The sequence below is a fragment of the Tauraco erythrolophus genome, chromosome 6 (genome assembly GCF_009769465.1).
Source record: "Tauraco erythrolophus isolate bTauEry1 chromosome 6, bTauEry1.pri, whole genome shotgun sequence".
Taxonomy (NCBI): Eukaryota; Metazoa; Chordata; class Aves; order Musophagiformes; family Musophagidae; genus Tauraco; species Tauraco erythrolophus.
Window position 1 is genome coordinate 27,874,843 of NC_141470.1, and position 19,825 is coordinate 27,894,667.

The 19,825-nt window shown below is 57.6% G+C and overlaps 2 protein-coding genes and 1 pseudogene across 2 annotated transcripts; 1 reads left to right on the forward strand and 2 right to left on the reverse strand.

The window, feature by feature from the left end:
* Nucleotides 1-474: 474 nt before the first annotated feature.
* On the reverse strand, nucleotides 475-4,999 carry LOC147528585 (NACHT, LRR and PYD domains-containing protein 3-like). The gene is given in 6 exon segments (XM_086613589.1): nucleotides 475-748; nucleotides 1,318-1,510; nucleotides 1,513-2,292; nucleotides 2,679-2,745; nucleotides 4,055-4,125; nucleotides 4,945-4,999. Coding segments are annotated over 6 exon segments (1,440 nt in total).
* Nucleotides 5,000-5,892: 893 nt separating this feature from the next.
* On the forward strand, nucleotides 5,893-9,883 carry LOC147528586 (scavenger receptor cysteine-rich type 1 protein M130-like). The gene is made up of 12 exons (XM_086613590.1): nucleotides 5,893-5,944; nucleotides 6,025-6,342; nucleotides 6,434-6,751; nucleotides 6,829-7,131; nucleotides 7,210-7,524; nucleotides 7,613-7,921; nucleotides 8,000-8,308; nucleotides 8,406-8,792; nucleotides 8,876-9,025; nucleotides 9,164-9,259; nucleotides 9,501-9,584; nucleotides 9,744-9,883. Exons 1-12 carry the CDS (start codon nucleotides 5,893-5,895, stop codon nucleotides 9,881-9,883), a joined length of 2,781 nt encoding a protein of 926 aa, XP_086469716.1.
* Nucleotides 9,884-10,850: 967 nt separating this feature from the next.
* LOC147528587 (NACHT, LRR and PYD domains-containing protein 3-like) lies at nucleotides 10,851-15,359 on the reverse strand (annotated as a pseudogene).
* Nucleotides 15,360-19,825: the final 4,466 nt, after the last annotated feature.

The following is a 19,825-nucleotide window of genomic DNA, read 5'->3' on the forward strand; positions in this document are numbered from 1 at the left end:
ATCGGCCCGGCGCGCCGCCTCGGCCGCCTCCGGCGCCGCTGGGCTCTTTGCGGAACGACGCGTCCGCGCGGCGGCGCCCCCTGGCGGGGGCAGTGCGCGCTGCCGGGGCGGTGGCTCTGGGCAGCGGGCGGGGCCGGGACCGGCCCCGGCGGCGGCGGAGGGTGCGGTTGTGTTCCTGCCCTGCGCCGAGCCGCTCCTGAGGAGGGAAGGGAGGTGTTCGGAATAAAAACGTCCTGGAAGGGCGGAGAGATGGGTCGGGGTGCTCCCGGTGAGGGTCACGTCGCCTCCCGGGGTCACAAAGCCGTGTCGTCCCGCGTCGTTTAAATCGGGGAAGAAAAGGAGAAGAGCGGTTAAAAACCACCCTCTGCTCTCCTTGCTGCCGGGATGCTGGTATTCCCCATCCTGTCTCGCAGCGTCCAACCCCGTGGTGCCGGTACAGAGATGTGGGAATGGAAGGAAGCTGTGGCAGGCACCTTACCCCAGGGCCCGCAGTGGACAGGCAGGATGCAGGAGCTGCTGGCAGAGCTGCAGGACGCCGTCGGCTCCCAGCTCGTTGTCACTCAGGTCCAGGCAGGTGAGGCAGGGGCTCTCGACCAGCTGAGTGGCCGGGGCTTGGCAGCAGGCACCGGTCAGCCAGCAGCACGGGTGCCGCAGCACCCAGCTTAGCAGGTGGATGGGGGAGTGCAGCTCCTTCTGCCGCCGCTCAGCAAGGGGATGGGGACGTCCTCCAGCTCCCGAGGCACCGGAGCTGCAGGGAGACAGAGCAGCGGGGAGCATGGGCAGCCCTCACCTGCACCAGGAACACCCAGCTTCCATGCTAGCACACAAAGCCCCTCAAGCAGAGCTTGCCATCAGCTCCTGGAAGGTCTCCTTGTGTGGGACCTCCATGGCTTTGGAGATGCAAAGATTCAGGAGCATTACTGCTGGAGCCATCCTGCTCTCAAGCAAAGCTCCAGGTGTGCTTAAAATTTCAGCTCCAGGTGTCCCCTCTTTGCACCCAAAAAGGGGGATATGAAGCCACACCAACACCCAGGCACAGGTGGGCCTGTTCAGATTGCAGAAATTGAGCTGTGATGCTCCATTTCCATCAATCCCACCACATGCAGCAGATGGAAGAGCCCATGTGATCCTTTTTCTGCCACAAATTCTCCCCAAGAGTAAGTAAAATTCTCCACTGAGGAACTGAGCCACAGTGAGAGGGCAAGCTGGTGTTTGGGTGGAAGGAGCTGAAATGCTTTTAAAAGCATACCTTGGGGTGGAGAAGGAGAAATCTTTGCAATTTGGGGTGGCTAGAGCAGAGAGAGGGGCAGTACTTACCAGGGCAACGATGTGGCCTGCTCTCCCCTGGGATTCTGCTGGTTGAAGGAGCATCCCTGGAGCGTGATGCAACTCAGTCCGTTCCACTGCCTGATGCAGAAGGAAAGTGCCATTTGGTCGTACAGGGTCAACTTGATGTCCTGCAAGTCTATGTCGGTGAAAAGACCCAACACATTTTGCACAAAGTTTGCGCATTCATCTCAAACAAAAAGTGGAAAGTGTCCATGTCTGTAACCTTCAGCGCTTGGCCGGGATGGGTGATGCCTCTCTGCCTCCTCTGAAGCCACCTCAGCATGTGTTCCCTGGCTCGTGGTGAAATTCTGCACCCGATGATTTTGTCCGTGTGCTCTATCGATTTCTGGCTTACCAGACCAAACAGGAACTGCACTGTTAAGTTCAAATCCTTCCTGGACTCGCTGTAGCTTTGTAAAAACATACTTACATCCTTCACAAGAGCCCGTGAGTTGCCGACAATTTCGTCATTGTCCTCCAGGACATAAAATATTGCCACAAAAAACTCCTGGAGGTGCAGGTGAGTGAAGCTGTAGACATTCCCATGGTCTACGTCTTTCCTTGAGATCTTCTCGTTGAGGAAGAGAGGGAGAAAGTCTGGCTGGTCCAAGCTGCAGCCCTTGATTTCCTTCTCCCTAAAGAGGATCTTGTGCTTCCAGATGCCGTCGGCAGCCAATGAGCAAATCTTGCGCAGGAACTGCTGGAGATACCGTGGGTTGTCCCTACCTCTGCACTTCATTAACCAGGAGAGGTAAAACAGGCTCATCCATGTGGTGGCTTTAGAGCACTCAACGAGGTTTTTCTTCTTGTAAAGCTCTTGTTCAAGGATGATGCAGACAGTCCAGCTCATGATGGGGATGACTCACAAGCTGTAGAGGATCTTGTTACCTCTGGCAAACCTGAAGGCCATGTCGGCTTTATTGTCGTTCTCAAAATACCTGTGGAAATATTCTTCCCTCGTGGCTGCTCAAAAGTATCGCAATGTCCAAAAAACCCAATCGCTATGTCCATCGTGGCGTCTTCACTGTAGTTTTCTCCCATGCAGCTGACAAGCGCCCAAGGGTGGGTGGCATTTGCCAGTGAATCCTTGGGGATATTCCATCCTCCTTCCACGTAAACCTCCAATAACTTTGTCTTAAACTCCTGAAAGTCCTTAAGTGTGAGGCCTTGCAGTGCTTGGAAGAGGACGGCTAATGCACACTCCTCCCCTGCCATCACGGGACGTCACCGGAAAATACCAGCAGTTAAAAATCACAGCTACACCATGGCAAGAGGTTTTGGAGCTGGGCACTGCGTTTGTCCTGTTACATCCCAGTTCTTCCTGTGCTGGAAAGGCAGGAGACACTTACCCCAGTGTGGCAAGGTCAGAAGGGCTGTGGGCGCTGCAGAATCCGGCGCCGTGGGGACATCTCCTCCCTGGGATGGGGCACAGGAGAGTGAAAAACACCCCAAAAAGCATCCTGGGGGTTTGTAACGAGACTGGGAGCTGCAGCCTCTTGGGGCAGAGTCCCTCCAGCCCCAGGGACAGCTCAGTCCCCATGGACCCACTGGCTGGTTCCCCATCCCACCCTGCCCGCGCCCTTCCTTGGTGCAGTGTGGCCAGCCGTGCTGTGCCATGCTCACTGCTACATGTGGGTGACTGGATGGCGAGATCCTGCTGGAAGGGTTCAGACGCTGCCTGAACTCCCCGTCGCCGTGCAGGGGAGGTTTCGCTTTTGAACGGCAGCCCAACATCCGGGACACCCTTCCTCCTTCCCTGCCACGGGGCAGCTCGCCTGCTGGCCTCCATAAAGCCACCAGGATGGGCAACGTAATACGTGAAGGACTCCCAGCAAGAAGCCCACAAGGAAGATGCTGTTTTGGGGGAGAAAAAGCAGCTTTAGGAAAGCGCACCGATGCTCGCAGCTGCCTCAGCCCCTCTTGTGCCTCTCACCTCCCCGGTGCCAGCACCTCACCCTCCTCCTAACAACGGGTCGTGGATTAAACCAGAAAACCACCGAGCCCCCGAATTTCCAACCCTTCCAGAGTAAAGGAGCTTTTCTCGGGGTCCCCAAGCCTTTTACCAGCCTTGTCTTGGTAAGAAACGCCACGGAGCTCCTCCTCCTCCCTCTTTGGGGTTCCTTATTTCTGCTATCACTCTTCTCATCCCCATTTCCAGTCTCCTGTGTCTTTAGGAGCAAGTACTGTGCCACCACTCTCTGGGAGCAGATCTAGCTGGAATTAGTTTTCTGTAAATTCATGAAGAAAAGAGGGAAACTGCAGTTTCCTGCAGAGATTCCTGCAGGGATTCCTGTAGGGTGCAGCTTCCACCCTGGAGCAAGGGAGACCTCCAAGGGGACCCCATCGCAGGCAACATGAAGCTGAATTTAGGTGCTTGAAAAAGCAGAGTAGGATAGAGAAATTAAAAAATGCTGTGGGAAATGGAGAATTAGACCGGGAGCTGCCGGAGGAAGAGGATTATCGAGGTAGTACGTATGAAAAGGAAGGGAAGGGAAAAAGGAGCTGGGAACAAGTGTCTGCATTCATGGCCAAACAGTAGCCAGTTGTTCTGTCACGCAGTGACCCCTCCCCACTTTGGAAGGGGAATCAGGACAAGGAAGGAAGACCCATGGGTTGAGATAAGAACTATTTAATAATCGAAATAAAAATAAAATAAAAATGGAAGTAATAATGATAACAATAATAATCTATACAGGCAAGTGACGTACGGTTGGTGGCTGCTCACCACCCCTTGACCAACGTCCAGCCCGTTCCCAGCCAGCGATCCCAGAGCAGGAAAGTCCTGAAACCGAAATCCTTGTGGGAAGAGAGAGAGGGAAAGAGCAGGCCTCGGTAGCAGGACAATGAGCGTGACCCTCCAGGGACAGCGGCCATTGAGGAAGAGAGAGAGAGAGAGAGACGAGAGAGGGCGAAGACAAAGGGAGCCCATCCCCAACAAACTTCCTAGTTTACAGCGAGGGTGACTTTCCATGGTGTGGACTACCTATTTGCCCACGAAGGCGTCAGCACCGAGAACGGGGCTAGAAAGGGCTGCGGTTGTTGCGGGGGCTTCTCCTAAAGGAGGGGCGCACCTTCCTATGATGGGGTTACAGTGTTGGTGGGAAAGGGAAGAGCAACTGATGTTGTGGAAGTCGGGCAGCGCCCGGTGCCCTCCCGCAGCACCTCTTTGGGCACACCATGGTCACAAAGCCATGTCATCCTCCCCCGTGCCGGCGTGCCGGCCCTGGCGACGTCTCCATCTGTGGCGGGGTCTCCCTTGTGTTGTGTGCAGGCAGCAGGGAGAGGCAGGCCTTGGCAGTTTCTTGCTGGGACATGCCAGGTGACACCAATGTTGGGACCAGCCCTGGGAGCCATCCTGGGGTGCTGTGAGGATGATGGAGGTGGCTGGCCCCTCACTAAGGCTGGTAGTACGCGGTGATGCTGCCCGCGCAGTCTCGAGGCCACCAACAGCCTCCTGGCTGCTGCCACACCGGCCTCCTGTGGGTCGCAGGACTGTTCCAGCGCCGACACCGTTTGGGGCTGTGACTGCAGTTTTGGTAGTTTTGCCACATCTGCGGCCTTTGAACGTGAACTCGCCTGCCATGTCACCTCCTCCTCGCCTGCTCTGTGTCCTACCGCCCTGGCCAGGCCCTGGCCACTGGCACCGCTCAGAGGCGACAGAGTTCGCCATGTGGCGCGGCTGTGTGTGGCTCGAGCCTGTCCTCGTCCTCGCATGCATCTGAGACCTCTAGGGAGCTCCTGCTCTCTTCCACCTCCTGTGCCCATCGGGTTTTGCTGGTGCTGGTCCCAGCTCAGCTGGACGAGTCCCCCCAGTGCCGAGTTGGCTCCGTGCCCTCCTGAGCAGCATCACCGTGGACAGATGCTGGTGTGCAAAAGCGCAGTGTTATTGGTAGCGCTGCAGGTGGCCAGGGAGCTGCGTGCGGTCGATGCTGGTGCCGGGTCCCTGCCTGGGGGTAAACCGCCTCCTTCCTGCCCGCGCTGCTGGGCGAGTGCAGGGACACACCTGCAGGCAGCTCGGGCGGCACCACCATGTGTTGTCGACCTCCTCGAGGAGCTGGAAATGTGCAGCCTGCAAACCCCGTGGTGAGCCAGGGGCTGCTTTCCCCTCAGAGGCACCCCGGTGAGGGGAGCACCGCAAGGAAAGGTGCCGGCGTGGTGGGATCTTTGGGCTTTGCCAAGTGCAGCCCTGTGGAGGCTTTGGGGTGAATCCTGTCGCCATTGAGACTCGGCTTTTGCCAGACTCTGGCAGCAGGGTGAGCCCCACCAGGAGACATGGGTGGGAAGGGCCCATGCACCCCGTGCCAGCGGCAGGTGCCCTAAGGGGGGGCTGGCTCCCCCTGGGGATGTCTGGGTGCCGACCCAGTGTGACGAGGTGTGTGACGCCAGAAGCGGAGCCGAGCCTCATATTTGGTCACGGAGCAGGTTATTGGTGGCCAGGGCCCCAGCAGCCGGGAGATAACCCGCCTGATAACGGCTCAAAAGGAGCTGCCGCCTCCATTGGCTCCCGGCTGCGGTGCTGCCTCTATATCAGCCGCCCTGTGACGGGGGGTCCAGGGCAGCAGGATGGTGCCTGTTGGGGTGCTGGTGGTGCTCCTCTGCGTGCAGCTCTGCAGGGGTGAGCGCCAGGGCGGGGACAGCTGTAGGGCAGGGACCCGCTCCAGCCCTGGGCCGGGCTCAGCACCCTCCTTGCTGCAGGCACCGGGGAGCTGCGTCTGGTGGACGGCGGCGGCCGCTGTGCCGGCCGGGTGGAGGTGAAGTACGAGGGCGAGTGGGGCTCCGTCTGTGTCTACGACTTCCACTGGGATGCCCATTGGGCCAAGGTGGTGTGCCGGCAGCTGGGCTGCGGCCAGGTGGCCAAGGCGTCCTCCTATGCCCTGTTCGGGCAGGGCACTGGCCGGATCTGGCTCCAGCCTTTCTGCCGGGGCAGTGAGGCAACACTGCAGGACTGTCCCCACTTCGGCTGGGGACAGCACTTGTGCGACCACAAGTGGGATGTGGGAGTGATCTGCACAGGTGAGATGGTGAGGCTGGCCACGCCGGGACACGCATCGTGTGCCGCGGCATCCCTGGGCAGGGCTGAGGCTGTGCCGGTGTCCCGGTGCAGAGGCAGTGGAGCTCAGGCTGGCGGCCGGTGCGGGTCCCTGCGCTGGGAGGGTGGAAGTGAAGCTACGGGGCCGCTGGGGCACATTGGTGGACTTCAACTGGGACATGGAAGACGCCGAGGTGGTTTGCCAGCAGCTGGGCTGCGGCTCCGCCATCGGCGCCTACCTTGCCAGCACCCACTTCGGCAAAGGTGTCGACCCCACCAACCTAGCGTTTATCGACTGCCGCGGGGATGAGGCTGCTCTCTGGGACTGTGAGATCCGTGGCTGGGGACCCTACAACACCACTCATGGACTTGACACTGCTGTCATCTGCCAAGGTACGAGTTGTGGGGCGGTGTGGGTGTGCTGGGTCCAGCTCATCCCTCACCAGCGAAAACCGTGCCCTTCCCAGCAGGATTTGCCCGGCTGGTTGGTGGCAACAGTGCCTGTGCTGGGCGGCTGAAGGTGCGGCAGGGCCGAGCATGGGCCAGCGTCTGCGAGGAGCACGTGGACATCAAGGCCGCCCAGGTGGTGTGCCGGGAGCTGGGCTGCGGCGTGGCGCTGGCTGTCCCCGGTGGCAGCCGGTTGGAGGTGGGAACGGGGCCACTCTGGGAGGAAGGGTTCGAGTGCACTGGCACTGAGCCCATCCTCTCCGCCTGCGCCCGACGGCCGCCCCAGGGCTGGGGCTGCACCAGCCACGCCAGCATCATCTGCTCCCGTAAGTTCTGGGGATGCTGGGGGGTGTCGGGGTTCCCCACACCATCATCCCCCCTCCAACACTGTTTCTCTGCCGCAGCCTACACAGGTTTCCGGCTGGTGGACAACAGCTCAGGCTGCGCCGGGCGGGTGGAGGCAGAGGTGGGGGGCATGTGGGGGTCCCTGTGCGCCACCGGCTGGGACCTGCCCGACGCCCATGTCCTCTGCCACCACCTGGGCTGCGGCCCTGCTGCCACCGTGCTCCCGGGAGGTTCCTTCGGTGGGTGGGATGGGCCACTGTGGCGGGACACCTTCAGCTGCAATGGGAGCGAGCGGCACCCAGGCGAGTGCCCCACGGCGGTGCTGGGGCAGCCCGCCTGTCCCTCCGGCCACGCTGCCGCTGTCAACTGCTCAGGTCTGTATGGCACCCCCCAGGAAAAGCCTTCAGCTGCTTTTGGGACAGCCCTGAAATGGCGAGCGGAGGTCACAGGGCCGTTTTGCAGGTGTCACTGTGTCCGTGCGGCTGCTGGAGGGGGAGAGCCGGTGCGAAGGGCGGCTGGAGGTCACCGCAAGCCGTGGGGCCTGGGTCCATGTGGCAGCAGGGCCACGGGATGCCAGGGCTGCCATTGTGGCGTGCCGGCAGCTGGGCTGCGGTGTGCCGGAGAAGGTCTATGCTGTGCCAAGCTCAGGCAGCACGGGGCTGCAGAGGCTGCGGTGTGCCGGCTCTGAGGAGAACATAGCCCAGTGTAACATCTCGGGGATGGCAGCCATGCCGAGCGGCAGCCCCGAGGAGGTGGCCATTGTCTGCTCGGGTGAGTGTTTGGGGAAGGGCCGGGGGGTGCCGGCACCCTGAATGGCCGCCCCAGCCTGGTCCCCTCCGTGCCCCGCAGGCAGCCGTCGGGTGAGGCTGGTGGGCGGCCCCGGGCGCTGTGCTGGGCGGGTGGAGGTCTATGTCAACGGCACCTGGGCCACCGTCTGCCAGGACAGCTGGGACCTCCTGGACGCTGCCGTTCTCTGCCGCCAGCTGGGCTGCGGAACGGCGCTGGAGGCACCTGGCTCGGCTCGCTTTGGTGCCAGCACAGGGCTGCTGTGGCCGCATGCCGGTGGTTGCGCCGGCACCGAGGCATCTCTTTGGGACTGCCCGTCCTTGGTGTGGCACAGCTGCCAGAGTGGCCGCAGGGCCGGCGCTGTCTGCTCAGGTCAGTGCCGTGCGCCCCCGGATTGGGGCCAGGGGCACCGTCCTCCATGGAGTTCCTTCCCTGGCTGTGGTGTAACCCTTCTTGCATCCCCTTGCAGAGCAGCTCTCCCTGCGGCTGGTGGGCGGCAGCAGCCGCTGCAGCGGGCACCTGGAGGTGCTCTACAACGGCACCTGGGGCCGCGTGTGTGCCAATGGCACCAGCCCTGCCACGGCCGCAGCTGTCTGCTGGCAGCTGGGCTGCGGGGCTGGGGGAAGCCTGGTGGCTGCCACCACCCGACACCCGTTACCTGCCTGGCTGGCCTGGGTGGGCTGTGAGGAGGGGACCCGCTCCCTCTGGCGGTGCCCCTCGGCACCCTGGCACCTGCAGGCTTGCAGCCCCGGCGGGGACGCCCATGTCACTTGTGACGAGGACAGTGATGGCGGCACAAGTGGAACGCCCAGCCCGTCCCCCAGCAGACACTGCCCGGATGGTGCCACGTGCACAGGTAGCTCTGCCTGTGCCGGCAGCCCACCTGTGCCAGGCTGGCTCGGATCCTCATCCTCATGCTGCCTCGTGCTGTCCCTGCAGGTGTCCCCAGGAGCACCACTGCAGCAGTGGTGGCAGCAGTGGGGACCATGCCAGTGCCCGCGGTCCTGTGCGTGGTTCTGGGGACACTGCTGTGCCTGGCCGTGGGCGCCCTGACTGTCCAGGTGTGCCGCACCCGGGCTCGCTGCCGAGGTGGGTGCCAGTGGGTGGGTGGCACGGCAGAGCAAGTTTGGGGGTCCTGGGGTTCCTCGATGGCAGAGCAGACAGCGGGTGACCCCGGTACCTCTCCTCGTCGCCATGGCAACCAGTGGGTGTTGCCCATTGTTTCAGGATCTGGCAGAGCTGCAGACACCGTCTCGGATGCCGTCTATGAGGAGCTGGACTACACCCTGGCACCAGAGTACCAGGAGGTGCCCAGTTGCTCAGGTCGGTGCAGCCCCTCTGTGCCTGGTGGTTGTCCCTGAAGATGGGAGGGGCTCTTCCCCTGGGCCCCACCGTGGCACTGGAAGCGGGAGCACTGGCCAGGGTCCAGTGGTGTGGCATTGGCTCATCCCCATGGCATGGGGGTGTCTCACGGTCCCACCGCGGTCCTGCTCTGTGGCCGGCGGCCGTGCTGCACATAGTGCCAGCTCTGGCCACCCTCAGCACCCCGTCCTCCCCCTGACAGGCTCCCCGTCAGAAGGGTCTGGGATGAAGCTGCCGTATTATATCAGTGATGGCATGGAGAAGGGTGACCCCAAGGTAGCCCTAGGTAGGAAGACTGGGCAGGAACCTGGTGGGGAGCCCTGGGGAGAGGGGACATGGCTCAGCACTGGGGCTGGGGAGCCAAGGGGATGTGGCCCCACCTCATGCAGGCGAGCCCAGCTCCTGTTCACTTCCGTGCCTGTCCCAGACTCCCCTGCTCTGCCAGAGGACGGGCCCCCGGACGGCTACGACGATGCCGTGGCTGTGCTGGAAGAGTCCCCCACTGCTGGCACTGGAGACATCTCCGAGGGGGTGGCACAGAGTATCCACGATGTCGGCAGCAGCACCCTGGGGACGTCGCCGTGAGGATGCTCCGGCCACACCGTGGGAGTCTCTGGGGACACGCGTGCAGGGTGGCGGGGCTGTGTCCCCAGAAAGGGGTGGCCCTGGCCGCAGAAGTCACCTCTCCCTGCCCAGGACCACATCACAGCAGCAAAACAACCCCGGGTCCCTCCTGTGAGCAGTGTTGCAGGGATTTCTTTTTAATTTCACTGTGAATTTCTCTTCTTTTTTCTATTAAAACCCCAAACTGTCTGGAGACCGACTTGCAGGGCTGGCACCTGGCTCCCGGGTCCATCAGCCATCCCTCAGGGACGTAGGGAGGAGCCAGACCCACAGACCCAGCCCCGGGCATGGTGGGGATGGGGGAGGCTGGGGGAGAGCATGGGGGGATTCCTGGGACTGGCCCCATGGCCTTTATTTGGCATCGGCAAACACCCACCCCACTATTCCCACCGACGGCAGGTGCAGGCAGGATCCCCGGCCCTGTGCCTGCAGCAGCACCGAGAACTGGGCTAGAAACAGCTCTGGTTGTTGCAGGAACCTCTCCTAAAGGACGGGACCTCTTCTAAAGGAGAGGAGCGCCTTCCTGCCCCTCGGCCACCCCACACCTGACAGGACCCTGCAGCGGAAGGGCAGCTGGGCCATGGCTCCTGCCTCTGGTTGGTCCTGCTCGATGAGGTGCCTGATTTCCAGGTGGGGCTTCAGTGCCTGCAGGGCCGACAGCTCCTGCAGTGCTGCGTCATTTAGCCTGGATGTGCTCAGGCTTTAAATCAGGGAAGAAAAGGAGAAGAACTGTTAAAATCCACCCTCTATTCTCCTTGCTGCTGGGATGCTGGTGTCCCCCATCCCATCTCTCAGTGTCCAGCCCTGCAGTGCCAGTACAGGGATGTGGGGATGGAAGGAGGTCATGGCAGGCAACTTGGATTTCACTGGCGAGTTGGTGATGTGCTCCGGGTGGGAAGGGGGGAATGCCTGCCGCAGTCATGGTCTCTTACTGCAGCGTCTGAAGCTGGCAGTTGCAGAGCTGGAGCCCCTGGCACAGCAGCTGCACGCTGGCATCGCGAAGCCCCTCGCTGAAGGACAAATTCAGCTCCTGCAGGCGTGGGCTGGTGCCCAGCACGGTGGGAGGTCCTCACAGCAGGCACTGGTGAGGCGGGAGTACTGCAGCTTGCTGGAGACCCGGGGAAAGACCCTCGGAACCAGCCCAAGGGCGCCCCGGGGCCACCCCACCACAGTGACAGTCGCTACGCCAGTGTCACTGCTTTTGAGCTCCTTGCCTTGGGAGAGTGGGACACAGAGACAATGCCAACCTCGAGGGACATTTTTGGGGTACCTCCCCAGCCCTCCACTCCGCCCCGTGGGTTTGGCTGCCTGGGAGATGCCCACGGGGTGCTGGGGGAACACCCAGGTGTGCAGTCGGGCTGTCACATCCCCTCGCAGAGCAGGCGCACGCCACTGTCGCCCAGCGTGCCGTCACCCAGCTCCAGCCGGGCCAGGCTGGGGTGTTCGGCCACCAGCGCTGCCAGCTCCGCGCAGCAGCTCTGCGACATCCAGCACCACTGCAGCCTGTGGGGAGAGCTGCAGATAACCGACCCGGTGCCGCAGCGCCCGGCAGAGCGGGCGGATGGGGGAGTGCAGCTCTTCCTGACGCTTCTCAGCAAGGGGATGGGGACATTCTCTGGCTCCCAAGGCACCGGAGCTGCAGGGAGACAGAACAGTGGGGGGAATGGGCAGCCCTCACCCCGCACCAGGAGTTACTGGCTTCAATACTGGCACACACACCCCCTCAAGCAGAGCTTGCCATCAGCTCCTGGAAGGTCTCCTTGCGTAGGACCTCCATGGCTTTGGAGATGCAAAGATTCAGGAGTGTTACTGCTGGAGCCATCCTGCTCTCAAGCAAAGCTGCAGGTGCACTTAAAATTTCGGCACCAGGCGTCCCCTCTTTGCACCCAAGAAGAGGGATATGAAGCCACACCAACATCCGCGCGCAGGGGGGCCTGTTCAGATTGCAGAAATCGAGCTGTGATGCTCCATTTTCATCAATCCCACCACATGCAGCAGATGGAAGAGCCCATGTGATCCTTATTCTCCCACAAATTCTCCCCAAGAGTAAGCAAAATTCTTCACTGAGGAACTGAGCCACAGTGAAAGGACAAGCTGGTGTTTGGGTGGAAGGAGCTGAAATGCCTTTAAAAGCATACCTTGGGGTGGAGAAGGAGAAATCTTTGCAATTTGGGGTGGCTAGAGCAGAGAGGGCCTGTACGTCCGGGGCAACGATGTGGCCAGCTCTCACCTGGGATCCTGATGGTTGAAGGAGCATCCCTGGAGCGTGATGCAGCTCAGCCCGTTCCACGGCCTGATGCAGAAGGAAAGAGCCATTTGGTTGTACAGGGTCAGCTTGATGTCCTGCAAGTCTATGTCGGTGAAAAGACCCAACACGTTTTGCACAAAGTTTTCTCATTCATCTCAAACAAAAAGTGGAAAGTGTCCATGGCCGGGATGGGAGATGCCTCTCTGCCTCCTCTGAAGCCACCTCAGCATATGTTCCCTGGCTGGTGGTGAAATTCTGCACCCGATGATTTTGTCCGTGTGCTCTATCGATTTCTGGCTTACCAGACCAAACAGAACCAGTTAAGTTCAAATCCTTCCTGGACTCGCTGTAGCTTTGTAAAAACATACTTACATCCTTCACAGGAGCCCCCGAGTTGCCGACAATTTCCTCATCGTCCTCCAGGACATAAAATATTGCCACAAAAAACTCCTGGAGGTGCAGGTGAGTGAAGCTGTAGACGTTCCCATGGTCTACGTCTTTCCTTGAGATATTCTCTCGTTGAGGAAGAGAAGGAGAAGATCTGGCTGGTCCAAGCTGCAGCCCTTGATTTCCTTCTCCCTAAAGAGGATGTTGTGCTTCCAGATGCCGTCGGCAGCCAACGAGCAAATCTTGCGCAGGAACTGCTGGAGATACCGTGGGTTGTCCCTGCCTCTGCACTTCATTAACCAGGAGAGGTAAAACAGGCTCATCCATGTGGTGGCTTTAGAGCACTCAACGAGGTTTTTCTTCTTGTAAAGCTCTTGTTCAAGAACGGTACAGACAGTCCAGCTCATGATGGGAATGACACACAAGCTGTAGAGGATCTTGTTACCTCTGGCAAACCTGAAGGCCATGTCGGCTTTATTGTCGTTCCCAAAATACCTGTGGAAATATTCTTCCCTCGTGGCTGCTCAAAAGCCCAGTATTGCAATGTCCAAAAAACCCAATCGCTATGTCCATCGTGGCGTCTTCGCTGTAGTTTTCTCCCATGCAGCTGACAAGCGCCCAAGGGTGGGTGACTTCTGTCAGCGAATCCTTGGGGATATTCCATCCTCCTTCCACGTGAACCTCCGATAACTTTGTCTTAAACTCCTGAAAGTCTTTAAGTGTGAGGCCTTGCAGTGGTTGGAAGAGGACGGCTAATGCACACTCCTCCCCTGCCATCACGGGACGTCACTGGAAAATACCAGCAGTTAGAAATCACGGCTACACCATGGCAAGAGGTTTTGGAGCTGGGCACTGCGTTTGTCCTGTTACATCCCAGTTCTTCCTGTGCTGGAAAGGCAGGAGATGCTTACCCCAGTGTGGCAAGGTCAGAAGGGCTGTGGGCGCTGCAGGATCCGGCGCCGTGGGGTCGTCTCCCCCCGGGGATGGGGCACAGGAGAGTGAAAAACACCCCAAAAAGCGTCCTGGGGGTTTGTAACGAGTCTGGGAGCTGCAGCCTCTTGGGGCGGAGTCCCTCCAGCCCCAGGGACAGCTCAGTCCCCATGGACCCACCTGGCTGGTTCCCCATTCCACCCAGCCCACGCCCTTCCTTCGTGCAGCGTGGCCAGCCGTGCTGTGCCGTGCTCACTGCTCCACGCGGGTGGTGGGATCCTGCTGGAAGGGTTCAGGTGCTGCCTGTAGTCCCCATCGCCCGTGCAGGCGAGGTTTTGCTTTTGAATGGCAGCCCGACATCTGGGACACCCTTCCTCCTTCCCTGCCACGGGGCAGCTCGCCTGCTGGCCTCCATAAAGCCACCAGGATGGGCAACGTAATATGTGAAGGACTCCCAGCAAGAAGCCCACAAGGAAGATGCTGTTTTGGGGGAGAAAAAGCAGCTTTAGGAAAGCGCACCGATGCTCGCAGCTGCCACAGCCCCTCTTGTGCCTCTCGTCTCCCCGGTGCCAGCAGCTCACCCTCCTCCTAACAACGGGTCGTGGATTCAACCAAAAAATGACTGAGCCCCTGAATTTCCAACCCTTCCAGAGTAAAGGAGCTTTTCTCGGGGTCCCCAAGCCTTTTACCAGCCTTGTCTTGGTAAGAAACACCACGGAGCTCCTCCTCCTCCCTCTTTGGGGTTCTTGTTTCTATCACTCTTCTCATCCCCATTTCCAGTCTCCTGTGTCTTTAGGAGCAAGTACTGTGCCACCACTCTCTGGGAGCAGATCTGGCTGCAATTAGTTTTCTGTAAATTCAGGAAGAAAGAGGGAAACTGCAGTTTCCTGCAAAGATTCCTGCAGGGATTCCTGTAGGGTGCAGCTTCCCCCCTGGAGCAAGGGAGACCTCCAAGGGGACCCCATCGCAGGCAACATGAAGCTGAATTTAGGTGCTTGAAAAAGCAGAGTAGGATAGAGAAATTAAAAAATGCTGTGGGAAATGGAGAATTAGACTGGGAGCTGCCAGAGGAAGAGGATTATCGAGGTGATATGTATGAAAAGGAAGGGAAGGGAAAAAGGAGCTGGGAACAAGTGTCTGCATTTAGCCTGTATCCACGGCCAAACAGTAGCCAGTTGTTCTGTCATGCAGTGACCCCTCCCTACTTTGGAAGGGGAATCAGGACAAGGAAGGAAGACCCATGGGTTGAGATAAGAACTATTTAAAAATTGAAAAAATAAAAAGTTTTAATAATTGAAATAAAAATAAAATAAAAATGGAAGTAATAATGATAACAATAATAATCTATACAGGCAAGTGATGTATAGTTGGTGGCTGCTCACCACCCCTTGACCAACGTCCAGCCCGTTCCCGGCCAGCGATCCCAGAGCTGGAAAGTCCTGAAACCAGAATCCTTGTGGGAAGAGAGAGAGGGAAAGAGCAGGCCTCGGTAGCAGGACAACGAACGAGACCCTCCAGGACAGCAGCCATTGAGGAAGAGAGAGAGAGAGAGAGAGAGAGACGAGAGAGGGTGAAGACAAAGGGAGCCCATCCCCAACAAACTTCCTAGTTTACAGCGAGGGTGACGTTCCATGGTGTGGACTACCCATTTGCCCATGAAGGCATCTGCACCAAGAACGGGGCTAGAAAGGGCTGTGGTTGTTGCAGGGACCTCTCCTAAAGGAGGGGAGCGCCTTCCTATGATGGGGTTACAGTGTTGGTGGGAAAGGGAAGAGCAACTGATGTTGCGGAAGTCGGGCAGTGCCTGGTGCCCTCCCGCAGCACCTCTTTGTGCGTGCCATCTGCCCGCGGCCGCTCTGCCTGCTGCGCCATCGGCCCCGCACGCTGCCTCGGCCGCCACTTGGCTCTTTGCAGAAAGACTAGTCCGAGCGGCGGCGCCCCCTGTGCCGAGCTGCTCCTGAGGAGCAGGAATGCAAATTTGTATTCCGTGGATCCAGAATACAAATGTCCTGGAAGGGAGCTGGGATGGGGCATGAGGGCTCCCAGTGTCAGCGAGGCCCGTGGTCACATAGCCATGTCATCCTCCCCCGTGCTGGCGTGCTGGCCCTGGCGAAGTTTCCATCCGTAGCAGGGTCTCCCTTGCGTTGTGTGCAGGCAGCAGGGAGAGGAAGGCCTTGGCAGTTTCCTGCAGGGACATGCTGGGTGACACCAATGTTGGGACCAGCCCCGGGAACCGTCCCGGGGTGCTGCGAGGACAATGGAGGTGGCCGGCCCCTCACTAAGGCTGGTAGTACGTGGTGGTGCTGCCCGCGCAGTCTCGAGGCCACCAACAGCCACCAGCATGTGGTCACGAGGCCACCTGCATTTCCTGGCTGCTGCCACACTGGTCTCCTGTGGGTCGTGAGGCCCTTCCAGCGCCGTCACCGTTTGGGGCTGTGACTGCCGTTTTGGTAGTTTTGTGGAGAAATCTTTTGGCTGCTGCAGCATCCTGTGAAGGTTCTTTCCCTATGCAGGCTAACTAAGAAACACCTGTGGCTCGTTACACTGGGAAAGTTGCCTTGAAACAGGTGCTGTAGCATTCAGCCAATCACTCTGGGAGATGGATGGTCAAGTGACCAATAGCCTTGACCCATCTAGTAAACCACATGACTCCTGACTATTTAAGGCAGGGCGTTTGTTCCTAAGGGTGAGGCTTTTTTTTCTGAGCCTTGGAGGAATATGGGCCTTCCTTAGAGTAGAGCCTGAAGCCTTTGCATTAGAGCATTGGTCTGCTTGGAGCCGCCTGAAGCCTTCCTGCTGTGACAACTGGTGACCCCCACGTGATCCAGCTGCAACTAAGATCTGAAGGTATGTGCTTCTGTACATGGGGTTCCAAGGGACGAACTCCAAATTAGAATGATGGGACAAAGCTCCACAAAAGAAAGCATGATGTTTTCCATTCTCAAACCTGCAATGACAATTGTAGGTGCTAAAATAAGTGATGAAGCTCTCTGTGAGCTGTTAAATTGGGCGGCAGAGCATGAATGCCTGACTGACCTTGACACCCCTGTTAGCTCAGAAGTGTGGAAGCAGCTAGGGGATAAGCTAATCTATGAAACAGTGTTTGGATGAAAGAACCTGACCGGTCTACTACATATTTGGGGAACTGTATATGATGTAATGCAGAAATGGACGGTAGAGAGAAAGGAAAAAGAATCGCCAGATTCTGATGAATCTGCAAGTGAAGTTTCTGAAGGGAATGATGAGTTATCTGAAAGGGGACTGGCCACAGGTAGTGCACCAGTTGTGCCCCTGCTGTCCTCAGATATGGATAAAGTTGTGGGGACTGCACAGAAGCTTTACCCCTCCCTGTGAGATTGTCCAACCCAAGTGTTGTCCTTGTGATTTTTTGATGCCGGAATACTCCTCCGGACAAGACAAAGCATTGGAGTGTCCCCCACCCTTTGCCCCAACAGCCTCCCCTTCTTCTGCATCTCAACTGGCTACTTCAGCCATTACAGCAGAACGTGTTCTTCCTACTGCTCCGCCATTGGCCCCTCAACCAGACCAGGCACCACAAGGACCGTTCCCGGGCATGGCACCCTGGTTTACCGCAACTTCATGTCCTGCGGCATCACCCATAGCGCCTGGTTATCTGCCACAGGCACAAATGGAGCAACCCTGAACAATGCATTTCATAATACACCAGGTTATGGCAGGTTTGCAAGGAATGTCGCAACAACTAACGGCATTGATGGAAATGTTGCGGCAGGTTACTGCTGCTGGATCCGTACCGGGACAACCTGGGCTGGCCGTGCCAACCGGCCCAGCAACGACCCCGGAAGTGGCGCCAAGCATGCCACTAACAGCTCCAGCAGTGGCACCTTCACAGACAGTGGTGCCGACACAAGTTTCTGCAACCCAGACTGCATCCCCGTGGACTGCTCTACAACTGGCCACAGCCTCCGCCTTTACACGACCCATTGGCCCAGCGTCTGCAGCCTGTCAGAAGCCATTGGACACACCCCTGCCTGATGATGTTTCATCACTGCAGGAAGCCGTGGTGACAGTCAGACGACAACAAACATGGCCGGCCCACAACCGTCCCTGGACACTTCCCGAATGTAAGGTGACTGTGCGTCCAAAAAATTCAAAACGGTTCTGGGAAGAAGTCAAGAGGCGGGCACTGGAGGCTGGGGACTGGGACCTAATAGAAAAAGTTGGGTTGCCTGAAAAGGGGTCTGAGCAGATTGTTCAGGGAAGTAATGAACAAACAGAGGATCTTATCCAAGCCTTTCCAGTACAAAAGGCGCTTCCCAACTCAGGCCAAATTGACAAACACGAAACCATTGCCTGGAAAGTAGTCCAAGACCTGCAAACCAAGGTAGCACAATATGGGCTAGACTCTCCTCAGGTCATGCAGATCATCAGGATATTAAATACTGACCTACTCTCCCCATTCGACATTAAACATCTAGGTCAGGTATTATTTCAACCAGTACAATATCTGGTCTTTGAGGCCAATTGGAGAAGAATGGCTGAGAGAGCTGCAGCCGGAAAGTATGCAATTACCCCAACTGACCCAGATACAGAGCTCCAGCAGATGCTCTACTGGGAGCCAATGCTTTCACTGACCCTGATTTTCAAGCTACATGGCACCCCCAAGTTCTTGAGCAAGCCCAAAAGATCGGTGTGGGAGCTCTATTAAAGGGCATAGATATGGCTGCCTCAAAAACACGGTATGTGAAGATTTATCAGGGGCAGAAAGAACACTTTTTATCTTTTGTAGAAAAAGTTGCTGCAGCCCTCGAAAAACAGGTTGAAGATGAAAACTTGAGACAACTACTATGTAAGCAGCTGGCAAAAGACAATGCCAATGAAGAATGTAGAAAAATCATAAATTCCATGCCAGGGGAACCTACACTAACAGAAATGATCGAAGCATGCTCTAAGCTAGAATCTGAAAGCTATAAGTCTGCTCTGGCCACAATTCTACGGCCTATTCAACCCAAAAATGCTGACCCGGAACTGAAAAGACAACCTAAGAAAGACAATAGACAAAGACAGATGAGACAAAGAAGAAACAAGGATAACAAGAGACCTGCTCGCTGCATAAGATGCGATAAGCCAGGCCATTCTGCGAGATATTGTGAATCCTTGTATCATGCCAATGGCCGACCCCTGACACGTTCGGGAAACTTCCCCAGGAGCGCAATGGGGATGTGCGCTCAGACAGAAATGTTTCCCCAGGGCATGATACCAATCCAGGCTTACTCAGCCAGCTTTCAGCCAGCACAAAGGGATCAGCCGGGGTGGATGTATGCACCGCAACAACAGTCGTCTTAGAATCCTGTTGGGTCTATAAGGTTCCCTTGGATGCATTTGGGCCTCTAGGACATGGGCTGAGTGCATTATTGGTGGGAAGATCTAGTACCACCATTCAAGGGATCTTTGTTCACCCAGGAGTTATTGACGCTGACTTCACAGGACAAATTTGTGCAATGATTTCCATGCCCACCCCCCCGTCACAATACCGGAAAAGACTCAGATTGCGCAACTTGTACCCTTCAAATCAAGTGTCCCTAAGGCAAAACGACAGAGTCGTGAAGGTGGTGGCTTTGGTTCCACAGGACTTCCGCAAGTTTACTGGACTGCGGATATCTCCAGCCAAAAGCCACAGATGACTTGCACCTTAATATTGCCAGATGCCCAGCCGTCCAGGATTCAGCTCCGAGGTTTGATTGACACAGGTGCTGATGTGACAATCGTCTCCTTCTCCGCATGGCCTCCTACATGGCCTTTAGCCCCCGCGGGGTCAGCCATTGCAGCACTGGGAGGAACCACACAGAGTTATCGAAGCGAACGACCTGTGGTGGTAAAGAACGCAGAGGGTCAAACAGCTACAATTCGGCCCTATGTCACTACAGCTCCACTTAACCTCTGGGGGCGGGATGTCTTGGTGGCCTGGGGAGTACGTATTGGGACAAATTTTTGATGGGGGCCACTGTACTGAAGGGCGCACAGTATCCTACGTTGCCTTTGCGATGGTTAGCAAACAAACCCATCTGGCAACCCCAGTGGCCCCTACCGAAAGAAAAATTAGTCGCCCTTCATCAACTAGTTAAGGAACAATTACAACAGGGACACCTTGAACCTTCTACCAGTCCCTGGAATACGCCTGTCTTCGTAATTAAGAAGAAATCAGGAAAATGGAGATTGCTACAAGATCTCTGAAAAATCAATGCAGTAATGGAAAGCATGGGGGCATTGCAGCCTGGTATGCCCTCACCCACCATGATTCCAGCAGGGTGGGAAATCTTGATCATTGATTTGAAGGACTGTTTTTTCACGATCCCCTT